The sequence below is a fragment of the Suricata suricatta genome, chromosome 17 (assembly GCF_006229205.1).
Source record: "Suricata suricatta isolate VVHF042 chromosome 17, meerkat_22Aug2017_6uvM2_HiC, whole genome shotgun sequence".
NCBI lineage: Eukaryota > Metazoa > Chordata > Mammalia > Carnivora > Herpestidae > Suricata > Suricata suricatta.
Genome location: NC_043716.1, coordinates 47,991,527 through 48,010,936, shown reverse-complemented (window position 1 = coordinate 48,010,936; position 19,410 = coordinate 47,991,527). Strand labels below are relative to the sequence as shown.

General features: G+C 38.6%; 1 protein-coding gene and 1 long non-coding RNA gene across 3 annotated transcripts in view; one reads left to right on the top strand and one right to left on the bottom strand.

Annotated features, from left to right (window-relative positions):
* Positions 1–2,237: 2,237 nt before the first annotated feature.
* Positions 2,238–4,290, bottom strand: LOC115282297. The gene is made up of 3 exons (XR_003904577.1): positions 4,183–4,290; positions 3,833–3,934; positions 2,238–2,309 (listed from the first exon to the last, which is right to left on the bottom strand). It is a non-coding gene; the product is annotated as an uncharacterized LOC115282297 (long non-coding RNA).
* ABCA5 (ATP binding cassette subfamily A member 5) overlaps positions 3,171–19,410 on the top strand; it is a 64,415-nt gene continuing 48,175 nt past the window's right edge. The window contains exons 1-6 of one of the 2 annotated variants that reach the window (XM_029928263.1): positions 3,171–3,206; positions 11,131–11,247; positions 11,997–12,201; positions 14,107–14,268; positions 15,604–15,692; positions 17,459–17,688. In XM_029928263.1, the coding sequence (XP_029784123.1) occupies positions 11,146–11,247; positions 11,997–12,201; positions 14,107–14,268; positions 15,604–15,692; positions 17,459–17,688 (788 nt within the window). In that variant the 5' untranslated portion in view covers positions 3,171–3,206; positions 11,131–11,145. Of the gene's footprint in view, positions 3,253–11,130; positions 11,248–11,996; positions 12,202–14,106; positions 14,269–15,603; positions 15,693–17,458; positions 17,689–19,410 lie in introns of both variants that reach the window. The other variant, XM_029928261.1, reaches the window with a different exon arrangement.

Here is a 19,410-nt window from a genome sequence, read left to right as displayed (position 1 = left end):
AAGAATGTAGATAGTCCTGAGCTCTCTGTCGGGGACGCGCTGAAGGAACGGGGGGTGGGGTGGGGGAGTCACCCGGGACTCCCCGCTGGGAGCCAGGCTCCGTGTCGTCTCCTTTCATCCCGGCGGCACCCCTAGGAGCTTGGGCACATGCGGAAAGTGGGGCGCAGAGTCTCGACTAGCAGAAAGGAGGGAGTGGGATTCCAACCCGCGGACGCCTGACTAGATCCTGGGGCTTTAGCCCCCAGATTTTGTGTCTGCCCAAGAGAGCGATGCAGTGGGTATATACCTTCCGGGAAGACTCCATCCAAGAAAACACTGTTGGGGAGAGCAGTTAGGGCTCTTGGGATATTTGGGTTAAAAATCAAACTGACAAGGCAGACTGTTAACGCTGCTCCGGTGTGTTTCCCTTTAACCTGGGTTGGGCGTAAGGAAATCTTACAGCCAGGGTAAAAGCGTATTTATTAATATTTTACATGTTTATTTGAGTGTCTTTTGTGTACTACGTGGGTGGAGTACCAAGGTGAATGCAGTTTATAAACTCTGCCCGTGAATTAATTAGGAGGATGAGCATATCAAATAATTTCGGCGTGTTCTACTGAATAGTAACCTTTCCTAGCCTGTGAGTTAATTGGATTAAAGTAGTTGGAAGCTCAAGCTTTTGGGAACCTATTTTGCGTGAGAAGAGGGATGGGGTACCATTTTGTTGTTTTCCCATTCAACAAAAAAATATGTCACAGATTCGGGTTCCATCATTGGACAGTATTTTGTTTTATTGTTACACTATCCAGTCCTTTTAAAACCTGAGAAGAGAGTGCTTATGGCATATCTCCGGTTAAGTTAAATTTTTTGGTGCTTTTATTAGTTGAGAAACCGGTGATGTAATTTGGCAGGAGTTCCTTTCACTTCATCTGCCAAATGTATTCTTAAACTCTTCTTCCAAAAAAGTAAACCTTAAATACCCGATTCTGTTGAGGCTCTTAGGTTCAGATTTTTAAAGAAAATAGGAGTCCACCAGTTTAGGCAGAGATGGCCCGTCGGAATATTTAACATTACCATAGGCATAGCTTTCAGGCAGAAGGATAGGAGGGACCTTGTGGAAGTTTCTTCTGATTGCTTCAGTTTTTTTTTTCAGTGAAGAAGGAGCCAAAGTGTTAATCTGAGGGTGCAGCTGTTGGTAGCAGTGAGGGGAGGTCGAGGGATTGGGAGAATGAATGGACTAGTGAAATGTGTGATTGCCAGGCAATTAAGTTGATTATTCTTAGGTCTGAAAAGCAAAGTAGAGGAAATACAGGACCCTGTAGATGGTGCACAGAATAAAGGTGTGTAATTTTGCGCACAACGGATTTCACAGCCCATCTCCGGTGCTTGTATTTACGGTGTTATCTGGAGCATACACCCGCCTCTTTGCCCCGGGTCGGTTGCCCAGGCCTCAGCTGTGTCACAGGAATCCCTGTTCCTTATACAAGTCATACCCTTTTGGGACTCTAGCTTTTCCATTCTTTTTTCTTTGCCTGAAGGATCGATCCCATTCTTCACCCAATTGCACATAGTACATTATGGTAAATTTTGCTTACCTGCAAAGTCATCGACAGTGTCTATTTTTTCCCGTTATATTTGATGCATGTTTCTTAGTAAATGTTAAGTGAATGTGCCACTTTTCTTTTTTCTTCCTCTTTTAATCTATAGCAGGGGTCGGCACACTCTCTGTAAAGAGCCAGGTAGTAAATATTTTAGGTTTTGTGGGCCCTGTGGTCCCTGTATCAATGAACTCTGCACTGTAGTGCAGAAGTGGTTACTGACAATACAGAAATGAATGAGCAGGGCTGTGTCTCAGTAGCACTTTATTTGTAGACATGATTTTTGAATTTCATGTAACTTTACATGTCACAGATGTTATTCTTCTTTGATTCCCCCCCTCCCTGTGTCTCCCTAACCATTTAGTAATGTGAAAAACACCCTTCACTCCTGGGCTGTACAGAACAGGCTGCGGGCTGGATTTAGCCCCCACCTCCTCCATCATAGCTTGCAGACCTTAGATCTGTAGGGAATCTTAGCAACCCCTGATAAAGGAATTTGCAGGAAGAGGATATTTATAATATTACCCTTGGTGGTGGAGAAGCAAAGATAAATAAGGCAGTCTTCTTTGTCAATGATCTCATGGTCAAGTTCAAGATTAAGACTTGCAAACAAATAATGAGGACGACACAGTGTAGTGAATGCAGTTAGTTTATTTATTGGTTATGGATGTGGAAGAAAGGAGGGATCATCAGCTCTGCTTGGGTGGGCTAGCAGTAATGTCCAGTAGTTATCTGTTGGAGAGAGGGAACATTTTCAGCAAAGAGCCTTTCTAAAAATCTTTGAAGCTTACGCAAAAGGTGACTGACCATATCCTTACCAAGATGATTCCGTTTCTTTATTTTATAGGATATAATCTTGATTCATTTCTCTCAGAAATAAAACTAATAGGTTGTAAATAATCTCTCTGTAACAATTATTTCTAAGACTCCTATATATTTTTTTATTGCTTTGAGAAAGGTAATATATGTGTTATAGCAGATATAATCAATATTTCATAAATGAATAAATATTTGATATTGAATATGGGATTATATAACTGCTAGTCTTTATTTTAAGTCATTTATTGATACATTAGAAAAGGAAGATGGACTTTGGTGGGCTTCGAGTTTTCCTGCCATTTATAGATTGTGTGAATTGTTTTTATCTAGGAAAGTTCAATATTTGATTAAACATTTTGTGATACTAGGTGTTTAAAACAAATCTAATTATTATTATCTTTAATTTTTTAATGTTATTTTTGAAACAGACAGAGTATGAGTGGGGAAGGGGCAGAGAGAGAGAGAGAGAGAGAGAGAGGGAGAGAGATGGAGACACAGAATCGGAAGCAAGCTCAAGGTTCTGAGCTGTCAGCATAGAGCCTGATGCGGGGCTTGAACTCAGGATCCATGAGATCATGACCTGAGTTGAAGTCAGACGCCCAACTGACTGAGCCACCCAGGTACCCCTGTACATAGCTATTATTTAAAAGCTCTACAGCAAACAGTGCATTCCCCAGGTGTGCCGTGGGACAATGAAAAGTAACTTTTAAAATGCTTAAGCTTAAGTTTGTACTCTTATTTCTGTGTCTTTGTCATTGTTTTTAGCAGTTAAGACTTGGCTTTGTTGGACAGTTTAAAGATCCTGCGCCGGTAAGGATTTGAGCTGAACTGTATCAAGTTTTATGTTTTCCAAGAGGTATGTTTTGTTAAAAATACACCATCAGGCATTTTATTGTGTTTCAGTTATTAGCTTGTGCTTTCAAGGACCATCTTCTAGCATACGCTGCAGTAGAGAAAGGCCTACGTGGTGTCTACTTGGAACGCTGCCTATGACGTTTGGTTCTCTCCACCGTTTCCAGCTCTGCCCTGGCTTTCATGAACTCTGTCACTAGTCAGTGCCCTCCTGGGTGTTGTCTCTGTGATCCTGTTCCCATTTACAATGTCAGATGCGGGGCTGGCTAAGCATCCTTTCTTGTCTTTTCCTTTTATTCTTTTGCATGCCTTTATAAGGCTCTAAAGTTTGGGATGATCGAAAAGAATTCCAGTATAGAAAGAGGACACGTAGAGCTCTGTGCTAAATATGGGCTGTCTTACAGCTCAGGAAAAGGCACCTGAGAACGTAAAGACTTCGCAGATGTCCCCTTGCTGGCCACACCTCATTTCTCACTTGGCAGCCCTGTTTGCAGCTGTGCGCTCGCTCAGAAGCACCACTTTCCTGTCCACTCCGCTGGCTGGGTCTCCACCTTTCTTTCAGGAAACCTCATTCCCCGCCTTACCAGTCAGTCTCATCTCAGAGACCATCCCTTTATCTTTGGCTTCAGTATAGAAAGCTCTGCCTTCCCACATCCTTCCTCCACTCGAGTTTTCCATTCGATACCCTGCAGAAGAGTGGGGGATGGGGGTGAGAAGGGTCTTCTGTGATTACCAGGCCAGTGTGAGTTACAGGCACCCTGTTTTTATCCTTTCTTTTTCTTTCTGTCTTTTCCCCGAAGGACACGCATTAATTCTCAGAGCCAGAATAGTCTCAATATTAGAGGAGGAGGCAAAATATTTTGCTAAGCACCCATAATTTGTAAGGAACCTTTTACAGTAGAGTCAGTACTTCACATGATTATGAAGAGCAGACCTTGACAGATGCATCCCTGTGGCCCTTTTCAGTTGGTCCCCTTTCGGTTGCACACTGGGTTGTGAAGGTGAGGAGCACAAATAGGTCCATTGTCGTGACTGTTTACAAAAACCCGACTACAGCTCTGAAGTTACTGTTTAGGTGAAAGGTTTATAAGGAATTAAACTCACAGGTTTAAAACACCAAACCAGGTGTTTCATGTCAGGAAGGAGGGAAACAAGCAGCCAATGGGATTGCTTCTTTAAGATGTTTTAATAATTTTAATAAGCTTAAGGTTATTGAAATTTAATGTTTTCACACGATGAGACTAGAGCTCGCGAATGTAAGAAACGTTACTTTGTGCAGGTCACCGTCATGAGCACACTGTGAAGGCGCACACGTGAGTCTTGTCTTTCCACAATGTCAGCTTTATTTGGTCATAAAGCAAGGTTGACATACTTATAAAGCAGTTTCAGGATTCCAAACTCAGTGACATTTCACCATGTGACTAACTTGGCTTCTCATTCAGCACTCAAAGCAAAACCCAAGACCAGTCACACAACAAACAACGTAGCAGAGGGTGGGAGGTCAGCGAACAGAGCGTGAAGTCAGTCAGAGGGCACAGAGTTGAGAGGAGGCCCAGGCCTGGTCTGGGGTCACTTACTGCTGACTGTGTTGAGCAGCGAAGTGTCTCCATTCTGTTCGGAGATCAGTCGGGCAGAGCCTTCAGCAGATGCCTCTTCTGATCTGTTAGACCGAGAGGGGTCGTGTCTGAAGAGTGACATTTGCTGCAAAAATCTTCGCTTTTTAAAGGGATTTAATCAGCTTTGGGCCCTTGCAGACTGCCTCTGCTTCTGTCCAGTTCTGGGGGGGCGGCGGTCCTCAGTTGGCGCTGGCCTTGGTGCTACCCGGTAGCTGCAGTGCCCTTACTGCACGTCACCCTTTGACACAGGCCCCTGCTTGACAGGAGTGACTCCATCTTGCTCTCTATAGTCAGTCATACTGATCGATCTTTACAATTTCATTATGGATTTCTTAATCATTATAGTCCCTTTGTCCTTCACCATCCATTCCTGGAGATTTCCTTGACTCAAGTCTTCTTTCGGACTCAGTGATTTGCCTTCAGATGCTGTTTGCCCCGTCTATTGAGAATTTTATTTGTATCCATTTGTTTGATTTCCAGGTTCTGTAAGTAGGTTTTTCTTAATTGCCTTGTTCTTGTTTCATGAATAGATATTCTTCATTATCCTTTTGAAGATACTAGTTTTAATGATTTTATATACAATAGTGCTCAACATGTATAATTGCTTGCCTTGTGGCAGACACCATTTTCATGTATTAATTTTTATTTACATGTGTCAATTCTCTTCATCATTTCAATTAGCCATAGATGTGGATACTATTATTATTTCATTTACAGATGAGAAAACTTAGACACAAAGAAGTCAGGTAACTCGCCCAAAGTCTAATAGGTGGCGAGGCAGGATTCATGTTTAGTTGGTTTGGCTCCAGAGGCCGCACTCTACTCCATCAGGCATTGTTCTTGGGACTGTGATTGTTGACTTTGGTATTGTTTTTATGTAAATGTTTACTGATTCAAGTTTCTTTCAGCACGTTTGAAGATAATGCTTGGGTTTGCTATAGCGTATTGTGTTTTGATTGTGTGCAGAGGGAGGGGAGAATAGTGCCAGGGTGCTGAAAGTCCATAGCCACCTAAGGGCTTGCGTTGCCTCTCAATTTAAGTACAGACACTTAGGGGCCCCTGGGTGGCTCAGTTGGTTGAGCATCCAACTCTTGGTTTTGGCTCACATCATGATCTCATGGTTTGTAGGTCTAAGTCCCACATGGGGCCCTGTGCTGATAGCAAAGAGCCTGCTTGGAATTATCCCTCTCTCTCTCTCTCTCTCTCTCTCTCTCTCTCTCTCTCTGCCCTCCCTCCCTTCCTCTATCTCTCTTTCTCCCTCCCTCCCTCCCTCTGTTTTCTATTGCTCTCAAAGTAAATAAACTTAAAAAAAAAAAAGTACAGGGGCACCCGGGTGGCTCAGTTGGTTAAGCATCCAACTTAGGCTCAGGTCATGATCTTGGGATCTGTGAGTTTGACCCTGCTTTGTGCTCTGTGCTCACAGCTCAGAACCTGGAGCCTCCTTTGGATTCTGTGTCTCCCTCTCTCTCTGCCCCTCCCATATTCATGCTCTGTCTCTCATAATAAATGAAAACATTAAAAAAAATACATACATACACTTCCTCTCTGAGATGAAAGTAGATGAAGAGGTGAGGTTGGGGTTTTACCTGATAGGTTAACCTCTTCTTGAAAGGAGGTTATTGGAAACCTCTTATTTTAATTTAAAATAAAAATCTTGTTAAAATAATAAAGTCAAATGTAGATGCAGTATCTTCTTTTTATAAATATTAAATAAACTGTTAGCTTAGTTTTTGTTTGCATTGATTCTGAATCTTTTTGGTAAGAGAGGGATGACAGATGATGATGGATCAGCTGAGCCACAGACTGACAAGATTATCCAGCCAGTAAGTAGAAAGTCTTCCCTGGGGGACCTGGGCACAGTGTCATGCCGGACCATTTGACCAAGGAAAAAGATGAGGGAAGAAAAACCCAGCTAAAGAATAGAGCTCAGGAGCAGAAGGAAAATAGCATAAAAGCACCTTTTGTTTATGAAGGGATGTTGTGTTTTGGAGGAATGTACATAAAACTGAGGATTGAATAGACACCAATTGACTTCTTTCATAAGTCACTGTACATTATCTTCTATAGAGACATTTAGCTATTAATATTATTTTAAAGCAACTTGAAGACCTTTACATCATTAAGTGGTTCTCAACTTTTTATCTGCCCCTACACACTCCCATTATTCTCTGGACTTCTTCAGTTAGTAGGGTGAGGCCGTTGGGCAGATTTTTAACATTCCCCTTTGTTCAAGCTGTGCTTCATTTTGAAAATCAATATTGGCCTTATGATTCCTCTAACCATGGGGTTAAGAAAGCATACTGTTATATTGGTTATGTGTTTTTGATTGTGAGAGATAGAATCTGATTCTGGCCACTTCTGTGAAAATAAAATATAGTGGGTGGGCAGTAGGGCATTTCACATACTCTAAGACAGAAAAACAAAGTTTTGGGCACAGTAGGTATCATACTTTAGGGAAAAGATTAGTGCCAAGAGTGCTCGAACTTTCTGTCTTTCTTCTTGTTTTTTAAGTTAACGCTATGCCCAATGTGGAGTTAGAACTCGAGGGCCCCCCAGATCAAGAGTCCTTTGCTCTTCCCTCTGAACCAACCAGACGCCCCTGAATATTCTTTGTTAAATGTTTCCATTAAGTAACTGTCTCCATGACTCGCAGTTTCTGGGTCTCTTGGTTAACAATTCCATACTGCCAGGAGACTGGATACAGCCCAGGGGTGGCTGTAGAGTGGTAGTGGTGGTGATGGAGATGGTTCTTGTGTCTCTTGGCATGATGGGTGGGTGGGTGGCAAATAGAAGTAAGTTTTGCTTTAAAAAGCCCTGATTAGTGGTGGGGTGGGTGCAGAAGTTCATGGACTTCAGACCAGTCTATTAAAGACTAAGCCCTTAGTTCAGAGAACAATTCTCAAGGAAGAAAAGCATTTGTGAGTCCATCAGCTGTTTTATGAGAGACCTGTTTTCTAAAAATGAAGACTTAAGCATGCAGCATTCAATTTGAATGAATAATTCATTGGTGCCCACTAAATCAATATGTTTTGGCAGATAATGAGAATGTTCTTGCTGTACTGGTTAATGTTTCTGTTTGTATTGTAGTAAATCATCTTTGAATGAGTGTAGTTTTTCTCTTTTTTGTTTGTTTCTTCTTTTTGGCCTAGAGATGATTATCAGTACCTACAGAATCTGATATAACATTAATGAGACTGTTCAAATAATTTATTTTAATATGTCTTCTATTCTTGACTGCTTTAGTATTGTTGTTTTTAATTTACTTATTTAATGTTTTTTACAATATATCTGTGTAATTTTTTAACTATATAAGTAACATTAAGCAAAATGGAGACAATAGAAAAAAACACAAAGACAGTAAAAGTTGTCTATAATCCCACTGTTAAATTTAAAAAAAATCTCTTTGTGTGTATAAAGAGGATACTTATTTAATTCAAACTTAATTTGTATTTACTTTTTTTGGGTAAGACAAGCTGCCTCTAAAAAGTTGCCTGCTTTTTTATCTGGGTAGAGATGGTTAGCCAGCTTGGAACAGATTATTCCTGTTTTGGAGGAGAGTCACCCCACTGGCCCCCATCAAGTAGGTTTCTATACAACAAGCAGTAATTGATGTCGTAGATGATGGCCTAACAGGGCTTTTCCTTGTGTCTTCCAAGCTGCCTTCTCAACACCCTTCGGTGTGAAGAGCCTGGGTTACTGGGATGAGCAGATTGGAATAAGGACCCCAGAGAGTGCAGTTGAGACTCTGGCCACTTCTCTTGGGTTCAGCTTTAATATAACCTCTTTGAAAAATTGAGCTAGCTCCAGCAGAGGTCCAGGTCCACTGGCAGAAAGAGCTCCACGGACCTCCAGAGGGTAAAGTTAGGCTGGAAGGGGGATGCTGGACTTGGGACAATGATTTAGGTCAGACTGTTAAAAAAAAATTATTAAGGTGAAATTTGTTTCCATCACTTCAGAGTGAAACCCATTACTCATTAAGCAGTTTCTCTCTTTTCTCTTCTTTCCCCAGCCTCTGGCAGCCACTATCTGCATTTCATTTCTATGGCTTTATATGTTCTGGAAATTTTATATAAATGGAATCACGGAATAGTTGATCTTTGTGTCTGGCTTCTTTCCCTTAACATAATGTTTTGAAGGTTCATCCATATTGTAGCATGTATCAGTACTTCATTCCTTTTTATGGCTGAATAATATTTAATTGTGTGTAAATACCACAACTTGTCTGTCCATTCATCTGTTGATGACATTTGAACTGTTTCAATCTTTTGTTGGCAGCTATGAGTAGTATTGCAGTGACCCTGCATGAAGTGCCACTTGATTGACTACCTGTTTTCAGTTTTTGTGGCATATGCCTAAAGTGTTCTTCTAGGTATATATTTAGAAGTGGAATAGTGAGGTCATATGGTGATTCTATGTTTACCTCTTTGGGGAGCTGACAGACTGTTTCCGCCGCAGCTGAACCGGCTCTCCCTCCGGTAGTGTAGGAGTAACCCAGTTTTGCCACAGAGTTTCTTAGGAGAAATCTACTGTCACTCAAATCGCCATTCCTCTGTAGGTAATGCATGATTATTCTCTGCTTTCCAGATTTTTCACTGTCTAAAATTTTTAGTGGTTTAATTATATGTGTGGGTATGGATTTCCTTTGATTTATACTGTGGGGATTCACTGAGCTTCTGGGAACTTATAGGTTTTTATCTTTTGCCAAATTTGGGATGTTTTCTGTCATTAATTTTTTAAAATGCTTTTTCATCACTAACGCTCTTCTTTCTGGAACTCTGATAATATGAATATTAGACCATTGTTATTGTTCATGGTTCTCTCTGCTACGGTTAATTTTTTTTTTTTTTAATGTTTTTCTCTGTGTGATTCTGATTGGATAGCTTCTGTTGATCTGTGAAGTTCTCTGACTTTTTGTTATCTCCATTATACTATTGAGCCCATTCTTTGGGTTTTGTTTATTTGTTACTGCGCTTTTCTCTTCTGAAATTTAAATTTGGTGCTAATGTATGTCTTGTTTCTTTGCTGAGATTTTTTTTATTGTTTTCAAGAGTACTCACTATTGTTTGCTGGAGCATTTTTAAAATACTTTAACATTTTTGTCTGATAATTCTAAAATCTGTCACCTTGGCATTGTTATATGTTGATTTTTCTTTTCTTAATAGAGTTGATATTTTCCATACACTTCTTGGTTTGGTTGGGTTTTTTGGATTGTAAGAGCCTGGGTTTTCTTTTAAGTACATGGAGAGTTTTGATACTTTTAACATGCTATCAGCCTGGTGAGGCTCAGGTCTTGTGCTTCATCTGCATTCTCCGAGCTGTGGTTCTAGTTTCAGTTCAGTTTTCAGGGGTCCTTGTAGTGCGGTTTGGATCGGTCCTATGTATGCCCCCCAGTAGTCAGACTGAATCCTGGCAGTAGTCTGTCTTTTAGTTCAGTTCCTCAAGTCTTTGGTACACATAATGGGATTAGGTCCGGGTGTGCTCAGCTTGGGGGTTAGTCTGGGAGTTAATAAGCAATTTTTATTATATTGCCTTCCTGAGCTCTGCTTTTTATTTGCTCTCCCTTCTGCTTTCATATTCCCTGTGGTTTCTCTTTGCCATCCCAGAACCAGAAAGCTAGGGTTTATTTGTCCCATTGGGCCGCACACTCTGCAACTGCATCTACCACATCCAGGGCCCCGCAGCAGGAGATGAACACCTTGGGATTTGCCCCTACTCTTTTGAAACTATCGCTCTAATTAATGGAGAGAAAGGTTCCCCTGCGTCAGAGTTTGGGCTCCATTAAGCTTTCATTACTGCAGTCTGACACTACTGTCGTGCAGTTGCTTGGGGATAGGGACATAGGACAATGTAAAAGAAAAAAAAAAACAAGATTGGGTATATCCGCACTCTACCTGAGCAAAAGACTTTCCTACTTTTCAAGCCAGAGCTAGAGAGCTTTTGGCTCTTACTTCCTCTGCTCCAGTGTCTGCTTCTAATGCATTTAGTTTGGGGGATACTAAAAGAGAAAAAAATAGTCATGAGCTTACTCACTGTTGGTTGTGGGGATTTTGAATTCTGGTTCCATCTTGTTTCACATGCTACTGTTTACCTTTCAGGGTCTTCAAGCTGCTGCTCATGTATTTAGTCCAGATAGGAGAGACAGCTTGGAACCTGCTTAACTCCAGCTAACCTGAGACTGAAACAAATGTTTGTTTTTGCTATTAAATGGCATGTGCTTGACTGTGTGGTTCCAGGTTTTTTTTTTTTTTAATTTACTCTTTTGATAGACTGATCCAGAAAACATGGCTACTGCAATTAGGGAGGTGGGGGTTTGGAGACAGACCAGAACACTCCTCCTGAAGAATTACCTCATTAAGTGCAGAACTAAAAAAAGTAGTGTTCAGGTGAGTTAAATGATTCTTTCTTATGCCTTACCGCAGTTTTTGCATTGATATGTTCATCTTTAAGAGGTGATTTATTTTTCTGGATACATTTAAAGTATAATTTTATATCATTAGGTCCCTTTAATGTGCTTGTAAAGTAAAAACTTGCGTCAGCACAGAAATACCTAAGTTACCTGTTGTTTCTTGAATGTTGAACATTTTAATAATGGTTCTTAAATATAGTTAATTTCTTTTTTAATGTCTTAAATGTTTATTTATTTTGAGACAGAGAGAGCAGAAGCAGTTGAGGGGCAGAGAGAGAGGGAGAGAGAATCCCAAGCAGGCTCTGTGTGGGGCTCAAACTCATGAACTGTGAGATACGACCTGAGCCGAAATCAAGAGTTGGGCGCTGAACCGGCTGAGCCACGCAAGCGCCCCAATTTAATGAATTTCTAGTATCAGTGCTGAAGTTTGAACTTTTAGACATGCATTCCCCAAGTTTCATGGAATGAAAAAGAATTTCACAGATAACTTTGTGGAACATTATTCCAGTTTATTCCCCATGACTTCCCATCTTACTGTTGAGTTAGGGGAGATGCTCAACACAGTATTTCTTTCGGGATAGAATTGCTTTTTGTACGTAAGAAAGGAGACCCAAAGTCCTCATGGTTTTTCCTTAGTATTAGTTATATTATTTGCATAGAAATCTTGATGATGTTTGTTGCCATTGGTGTATTTTATAATCACTTTGTTTGTCTCCTTTATTGTAGGAAATTCTTTTTCCACTCTTTTTTTTATTTTGGTTAATATTAATTAGCATGATGCATCCAAATAAGAAATATGAAGAAGTTCCTGATATAGAACTTGCCCCTATGGACAAATCTGTTCTCTCTAACCTAATTCTTGGATATACTCCAGTGACTAATACTACAAGAAACATCATGCAGAAAGTGTCTTCTGATCACCTTCCTGATGGTTTGTGAGCTTATATATGGATTCTATCTATAACGGAAAGCCTCCTCAGTATTTTTTTTGCTTGCTTTATTGAATAAATGACATTCTTAACACTTCAGGATATGTCCCCTCACCAAAATATAGTTTAATAAAAATTATTCAAATAATTCAATTCTGCGGAAGCATATTTTATATATAAAGTCTTAATATTTTATATTCTCAGACATTTATAAAATAATGCATATTTGTACAGGATAAAGGATTGGAAGGAATATTTCATTTTGATTCCAACTCCTATAGTAATTAAGAAGCTAGAGATAGAAAGATTGCAAAGCAGTAATCATTTCACACTGTCGTGTCTATTTATGGAGGTGTATGGTGTAAACAGAAGTAGTGCTTCGCTTTGGAGATTACTATTGTGGCTAATACCTAGGTCTGTTTCTCTGCTTCTCATGGGCTGGAAAACAGTGTAAGTGAGGCAGCACTAATGAGCCCAAAATGGCTGTGAGACAACCCAAGTCAAGAAGGAGAGAAAGTGACAGAAATATGTATAATGTGATGACTGATTTAAAGAATTGTTGAACTGTTGAACATAACAGATTAACATGTTGTCTTCCATCGGATAGTTGCAATTGGCTTCTAGTATGTATCATCATACTTTTGGATAATGCAGCACTGAATAGATGCTGCTTATAAAATCAGGAGCTGGATGATTTTTTCCCTATTGGTTTCTTTCTGACTTATTACTATTTAATAGTTTTGTCAAGCCCTATCTTACCAGTATGTTTCTTGGTTTATCTAAGAAAAAGTAGCCTAGGTAGCCACAAGCATTTAGCATGCCAGGTCAAAACACTGATAGAAATGTTGAGAATGAAATTCTTTGGTAATTCTGAGTCGGAGTAAAGCATGTACACCAAAGAAATGCAAGTCAGTGTGTATTAAACTTTGTTGCTAAAGCAGTAGATTTTAGCAGTAGATTTTTTTTTTGTCCTGTGTTTTTAACAAGAGGACTGTCTGAAAGTGGAATATGCATCCCTGTGTGGTAACATGACTTGTAGGACGTTGAACCAACACCCTCTTTTTTCACATCAATCCATGTCCACCTTAATGGTCTGGAAAATCATGACAATTAACATTGAAGTAATATTTCATAACTTACGAAACATTTTTATGTTTGTAATTGCACTCGATCTTAATAACCAGTGTGATCAGCTAGATATTCAGGATGCTGAAGTTTGGGGAACTAAATTGCTCATGGTCAAGCACATAATCCTATGTTCTTCTGTGTCACTGTGTGTTCTGAAGCTTCTATAGTGAAGAAGTTGCTTGTAATACATAAAACTTTAAGAAAATATTTAAAAATTTGGATTATCTGATGTGAAACAAAGATAAATAGAAATTGAAGTTTTTTCTCCATATATTTTCTAAGAAAGGAACAAGCAGTATGGGGTTGAAAGGGCAATTTTTATTTGAAAGAGAGTTGTGTTTTAGTTACTGGAGTACGTATTTGCTTGCTGAGAAGGATTATGGAATTTTCCTTTTCGTAAGAAACAATTTGAAAATAAAATATCCATTCACGTTTCAACGTGTTATTGTATGTTTTACTTTAAAATAGATCAGTGAACTGCACATACTACCTAATAAAACATATACTAAACTTCATCGTATTAATAGCTCACACGTTACACAGACACATAATTTATGTAATAAGAGGACAGCCGAGAGAAATAGTGTCTGTGAAATTGTACTGTTCTTTTATTATTGAGTACAGTTTTAGAATGGCTCTCTTCATATTCAAGGAAGTTAGAGAATAAAACAAAAGTGCTTATAAAATATTATATTCATTGAACATGATGCAAAATTTCAGTCTTTTGTATGATAGTAAACTTCTAATTTGTGAATTGACTTTATTCTAATATTTTACAGTCATAATTACTGAAGAATATACAAGTGAGAAAGAATTGTTAGTGTCCAGTCTTTCTAAGCCCAACAACTTTGTAGGTGTGGTTTTCAAGGATATCATGTCCTATGAACTCCGTTTTTTTCCTGATATGATTCCAGTATCTTCTATCTATATGGATTCAAGAGGTAAATAGCCCTGAATAATCTTATAAATCAAATAAATGCATGTCTTCACTGCTCTTGTTCATATGCAAAATTTGATAGGGTCCAGCCTTGGCATTTTCAGCTGTACTTGTTCAAATAAAACTATCAAGTATAGCATAAATATATATATATGTATACACAAATATCTATCTACATTTATGTGTAATATGAAGTATAATTTACATAACATCCATTTTAATTTTAATAGACTTCTGTGTGTTACAGTAACAAAAAGCAAAATTGTGCCTTGAATTATATGACTTTCTAAATCAGCATTTTTTTCCCACAATGTAATTGTTTTTCACATATGGTGTATTACGTATCTTTAAAATTTCAAGGTCTTCTGCCAGTGAAGTTTATTAGTTTTATAGCTGGCTGTTTATATCACAGTAGATAACCTTCAGTGCTTCAGCCTGTGGAGAAACACATGTACTGAGCAATGTTAAAGTCCTTTATGCTAAGTCCTGAATTTGTGACTTGTTTCTGAAAGGCCTTTACAGAATTTTTTGTTTTGTTTTGTTTTTTGTCCTCTTAACCTGGACTTGTCCTGGCATCTGGAAGTGCTTTGAATCTAAATCACTGTAGAGTTACCTTAAAACAGAAAAGGGACTTACTTTACTTAATTTTTTAAAATTTACTTATTTATTTTGAGAGAGGCAGGGCGAGCATGGGAGGGGCAAAGAGACAGGGAGACAGAGAATCCCATTGCAGAGCTCCATCCCACAAACCAAACCGTGAGATCATAACCTGAGCTCAAACCAAGAGTTGGACACTTAACCGACTGAGCCACCCAGTCGTCCCAAAAAGAGACTTATTTTAAAAAAATTTCTTTAATGTTTTATTTTTGATACAGAGACAGAGCATGAGAGGGGGAGGGGCAGAGAGAGAGAAGGAGACACAGAACCAGAAGCAGGCTCCAGGCTCTGAGCTAGTGTCAGCACAGAGCCTGACACGGGGCTCGAACCCACGAACGTGAGATCTGACCTGAGCCAAAGTCGGAGGCTTAACTGACTGAGCCACCCGGGCGCCCCGTAAAGTGACTTATTTTAAATAACCATGCTTACTATCAGTTTCTTTCTTTCCATTTGTATGCATTTACCATGCAGTATCCTAACACATGTAACTCTTTTATTTCAAAAATTTCAAATAAACCATCAGCAGTGTGATACTCTTTACCTTCAAAGGGCAATTTCTTATTTTCTTCAGTCCTATGGACATTGAGTAGTTATATTGTTTTAGTCACCCTTCATATCTTATTTTTAAAAGAAAGCACTTACATGCTGTGCAGATTCTTATGTCTCACATTTTGTCCCCTAGCCGGCTGTTCAACAACATGCGAGGCTACTCGGTACTGGTCCTCAGGGTTCACCGTTTTACAGGCGTCCATAGATGCCGCCATTATACAGGTAACTGTGGTGAAGGAAGTACAGTAAAGCTGCAGCTATTTTAACAGTTATGCCTAAGGTCTTCACGGTAGGATTTGGTTTGTCTGCTGTCAGATGTACCAAATGCATAACATATTACAACTCCTTTAAGAAAAAAGGCAAGTCATATTTTCAATTTAATTTTTTCAGTTTAATATTTTTTTAAAATAGTTTATTGTCAAATTGGTTTCCATATCAGTTTAATATTTTTCCAACCCTACTTTTTTTAATGGTTTCTAAGCATGTGATTTAGCATTCCATCTATCTGTATTCTATCTCCGTTGACCATAGGTAATATTTATGAATGGTCTGTAGACTTTTCCCCTTGAATAAAAATAACTTACTTTAAAGAAAGTAAATGGTTTTATGTTAATCATAGTGGTGGATTTCATTTTTATTTAATAATTATTACTTATTTGCCACACATTGTTTCTAAGTGATATATTAATATGAATCCATGTAATCTTTAGCAAACATACGAGATGTGTGCAGTTATGTTATTTTTTTAAATGTTTGTTCATTTTGAGAGAGAGAGAGAGAGAGCCAGCTTGTGCCAGCAAGGGAGGGACAGAGAGAGAGGGAGAGAATCCCAAGCAGGCTCTGTGCCGGTAGTGCAGAGCCTAACCTGGGTCTTGATCTCGCAAACTGTGACATGACCTGAACCGAAATCAAGTTGGATGCATTGCTGACTGAGCGAGCCACCAGGCGCCCCGAGAGTTGTGCTATTATCTCCATTTTACATATGGAACTGAAGCACAGGGAGATCAGCTTTTCAAAATTTAGTTAATTAGTGACAAACCTAATTCAAACTATGGCTTTTTGGCTCCCAAGTTTGTGTTTTAATACTGTACCTCCATGAGGATCACGTACCCAGGCTACAGTTAGAATCTAAAGATCTGCTTAGAACTTATCTGCTGTTTCACATTTCAGTAGAAATGAATAGGAGACCTGCGTCTGTTTGTTGTTAGACTGCTATGTCGTAAAATGACAATAATAATAATGCTTTACTTGCCAGGCTTGTTGTAGGAACCAAATGCTATGTGTCGGATTGTCTTATAAATTCTTAGAGCATGGTATAAATGTATTATAGATATGTAATTTTACCCAATTTCATTAATATAGAAATTTAAGGTAAAGAGGGTGAAATATAGGATATATCACATCAATGGTGTTCTATTACTTATTTGTGTTTTGGCCAAAGACCTTAGCCATCCACAGCCCAGGCCACACTGGATGAACAGGCAGAGCAGATCTTATTTTAGACATTTAATTGAATGTTAGATAGAAGTATCATATGGCATAAAGCTTTATTATCCTATTTATATGTGCTGCATACATAGATTTTAAAACAATAGGACATACTATTTAAAAGAAGATTTTTAAAAGAGAGTCTTTCATGGTACTAATAATCATTCCATAATACCTCAATTTTATAAATGCACATTTTTCTTAAGATGTATATAATTGCTTAAGAGAATAATTGTTCAATTTTATTTTCCTTGACAAGCTATTTCATCAAAATTTGTATATACTTAACTTCAGACTTAAACTTTATGGCATGCTTCCAGAATGAATGAAAGCAGTAATATACGCTTGTACTATGATATTGGGGTCTGTCACCTTATTTCAGTGTGTAGTTTTTGAGGATTGTGTTTGTAATAGATTTGAATAAAATTTGGCAGTGTAATTGTCACATTTTATTGGGGGCCACCAAATTCATCGATTGTATTTATATTTTCCAATTCTAGCTGAAGACCAATGTTTCCTTTTGGAAAGAGCTGGAGTCCACTAAAGCTGTCATTATGGGCGAAACTGCTGTGGTTGAGATAGACACGTTTCCCCGAGGAGTCATTTTAATATACCTTGTCATCGCCTTTTCGCCTTTCGGGTACTTTCTGGCGATTCATATCGTAGCAGAAAAAGAGAAAAAGTTAAAAGAGTTTTTAAAGATAATGGGACTTCATGACACTGCTTTTTGGTATGTTATTAAAAGTTTATTATTTAGTATGATTAATAATTACATTAAAAATACGTATCTTCAGAGTTGTAATTTTGTTATTCACTCAACTTGAGGAGGTGCCTTTGTTTTGGAAGTCGAGACTAGGCAACAAATTTCAGCAATAGATTGGCTTTTTTTACCGTAAAGGAAGTGGGATTTGGAAAACTCATGTTGATATTACATGTTTAAATTTTATTTTGTATTTTGTCATGATTGAGGAGGTGTGTTCTGTGTATTTCAGTGTATAGAACATATGAGATCTTAGAAAGCTGGAAACTAATTGCTACTGTTGTAATCTTCCCCCAATATCACAGCATATACAAGTAATTAAAAATTTTAGTTAAAATGATTAAACTTTGCATATGTGGCATATGGGATTCCCCTACTCCCCAGGAGAAAAAGTTATTTGTATAAATTAAGATGAAAATATACAAATAATTTATAGGGAAACAAATTTAAAAAATGTTTTCACAAGTGAGCTATCATATGTCAGAATTTTATACAATGATAATTTTTAGAGAGGCATGCATATTTATAAACAATTCTAAGTATATTTTCCCACTGTGTAGTAGGAGGATTTATTTTGAGCTCATTTTGGGGGAAAAATTGTATTCCATTTAGCCCAGTGAATACAGCAATTAATTATAACACTCTACATAATGGGGTCATTGTGTACAGCATATTTTCTTTGCTTGTTTTTTTCTCCTATCATTTGAGTAGTTATTGGTTTTTAAGATGCACTGAGTTATTAAAGGGCTTTTTGAGGAAATGGAAGAATTTAGTTGGAAAAATTTAGGTAAATCAGTTTCTCAGTGCCTCAGTTTTGCTTCTGTAAAATGATAGATTCAGTTTTGGTAACGTAGGTATCTTTGAGTCCTGTTTCAGTGCTTTTATGATAGCCTACGTTAGATCATGATCTGCTAACAACAACAACAGCAAAACCCCTAAATACTCTTTGCAGCTCATTGAACTCGATTTGGGAAGACATTTTGAGTTATATGTAGTGAGTCCATTGTCGATGTTCTTGATCGTACATTGTATGAATGTAGTAAGTGTGTTATTGATTAGTGACATAGTCTTTATTGTTTATTTATTTATTTATTTATTTTTATAATAGTTTCTTGTCAAATTGGTTTCCATATAACACCCAGTGCTTCTCCCCACAAGTGCCCCACACTGTGACCATCACCCCGTCCCTCCCCCCCCCCCCCCCTTCAGTCCATGGTTCGTTTTCAGTATTCAGTAGTCTCCCTTGATCTGTGTCCCTCACTCTTCCCTGCTCTCTTTCCCCCTTCCTCTCCCCGTGGTTCCCTGCCAGGTCTCTCCTGTTAGACCTATGAATGCAAACATATGATATCTATCCTTCTCTGCCTGACTTATTTCACTTGGCATGACACCCTCAAGGTCCATCCACTTTCCTACAAATGGCCAGATTTCATTCTTTCTCATTGCCATGTAATACTCCATTGTATATATATACCACATCTTCTTGATCCATTCATCAGGTAAAGGACATTTAGGCTCTTTCCATGATTTGGCTGTTGTAGAAAGTGTTGCTGTGAACATTGGGGTACATGTGCTCCTATGCATCAGCACTCCTGTATCCCCTGGGTAAATCCCTAGCAGTGCTATTGCTGGGTCATAGGGGAGTTCTATCGATAGTTTTTTGAGGAGTCTCCACACTGTTTTCCAGAGCAGCTG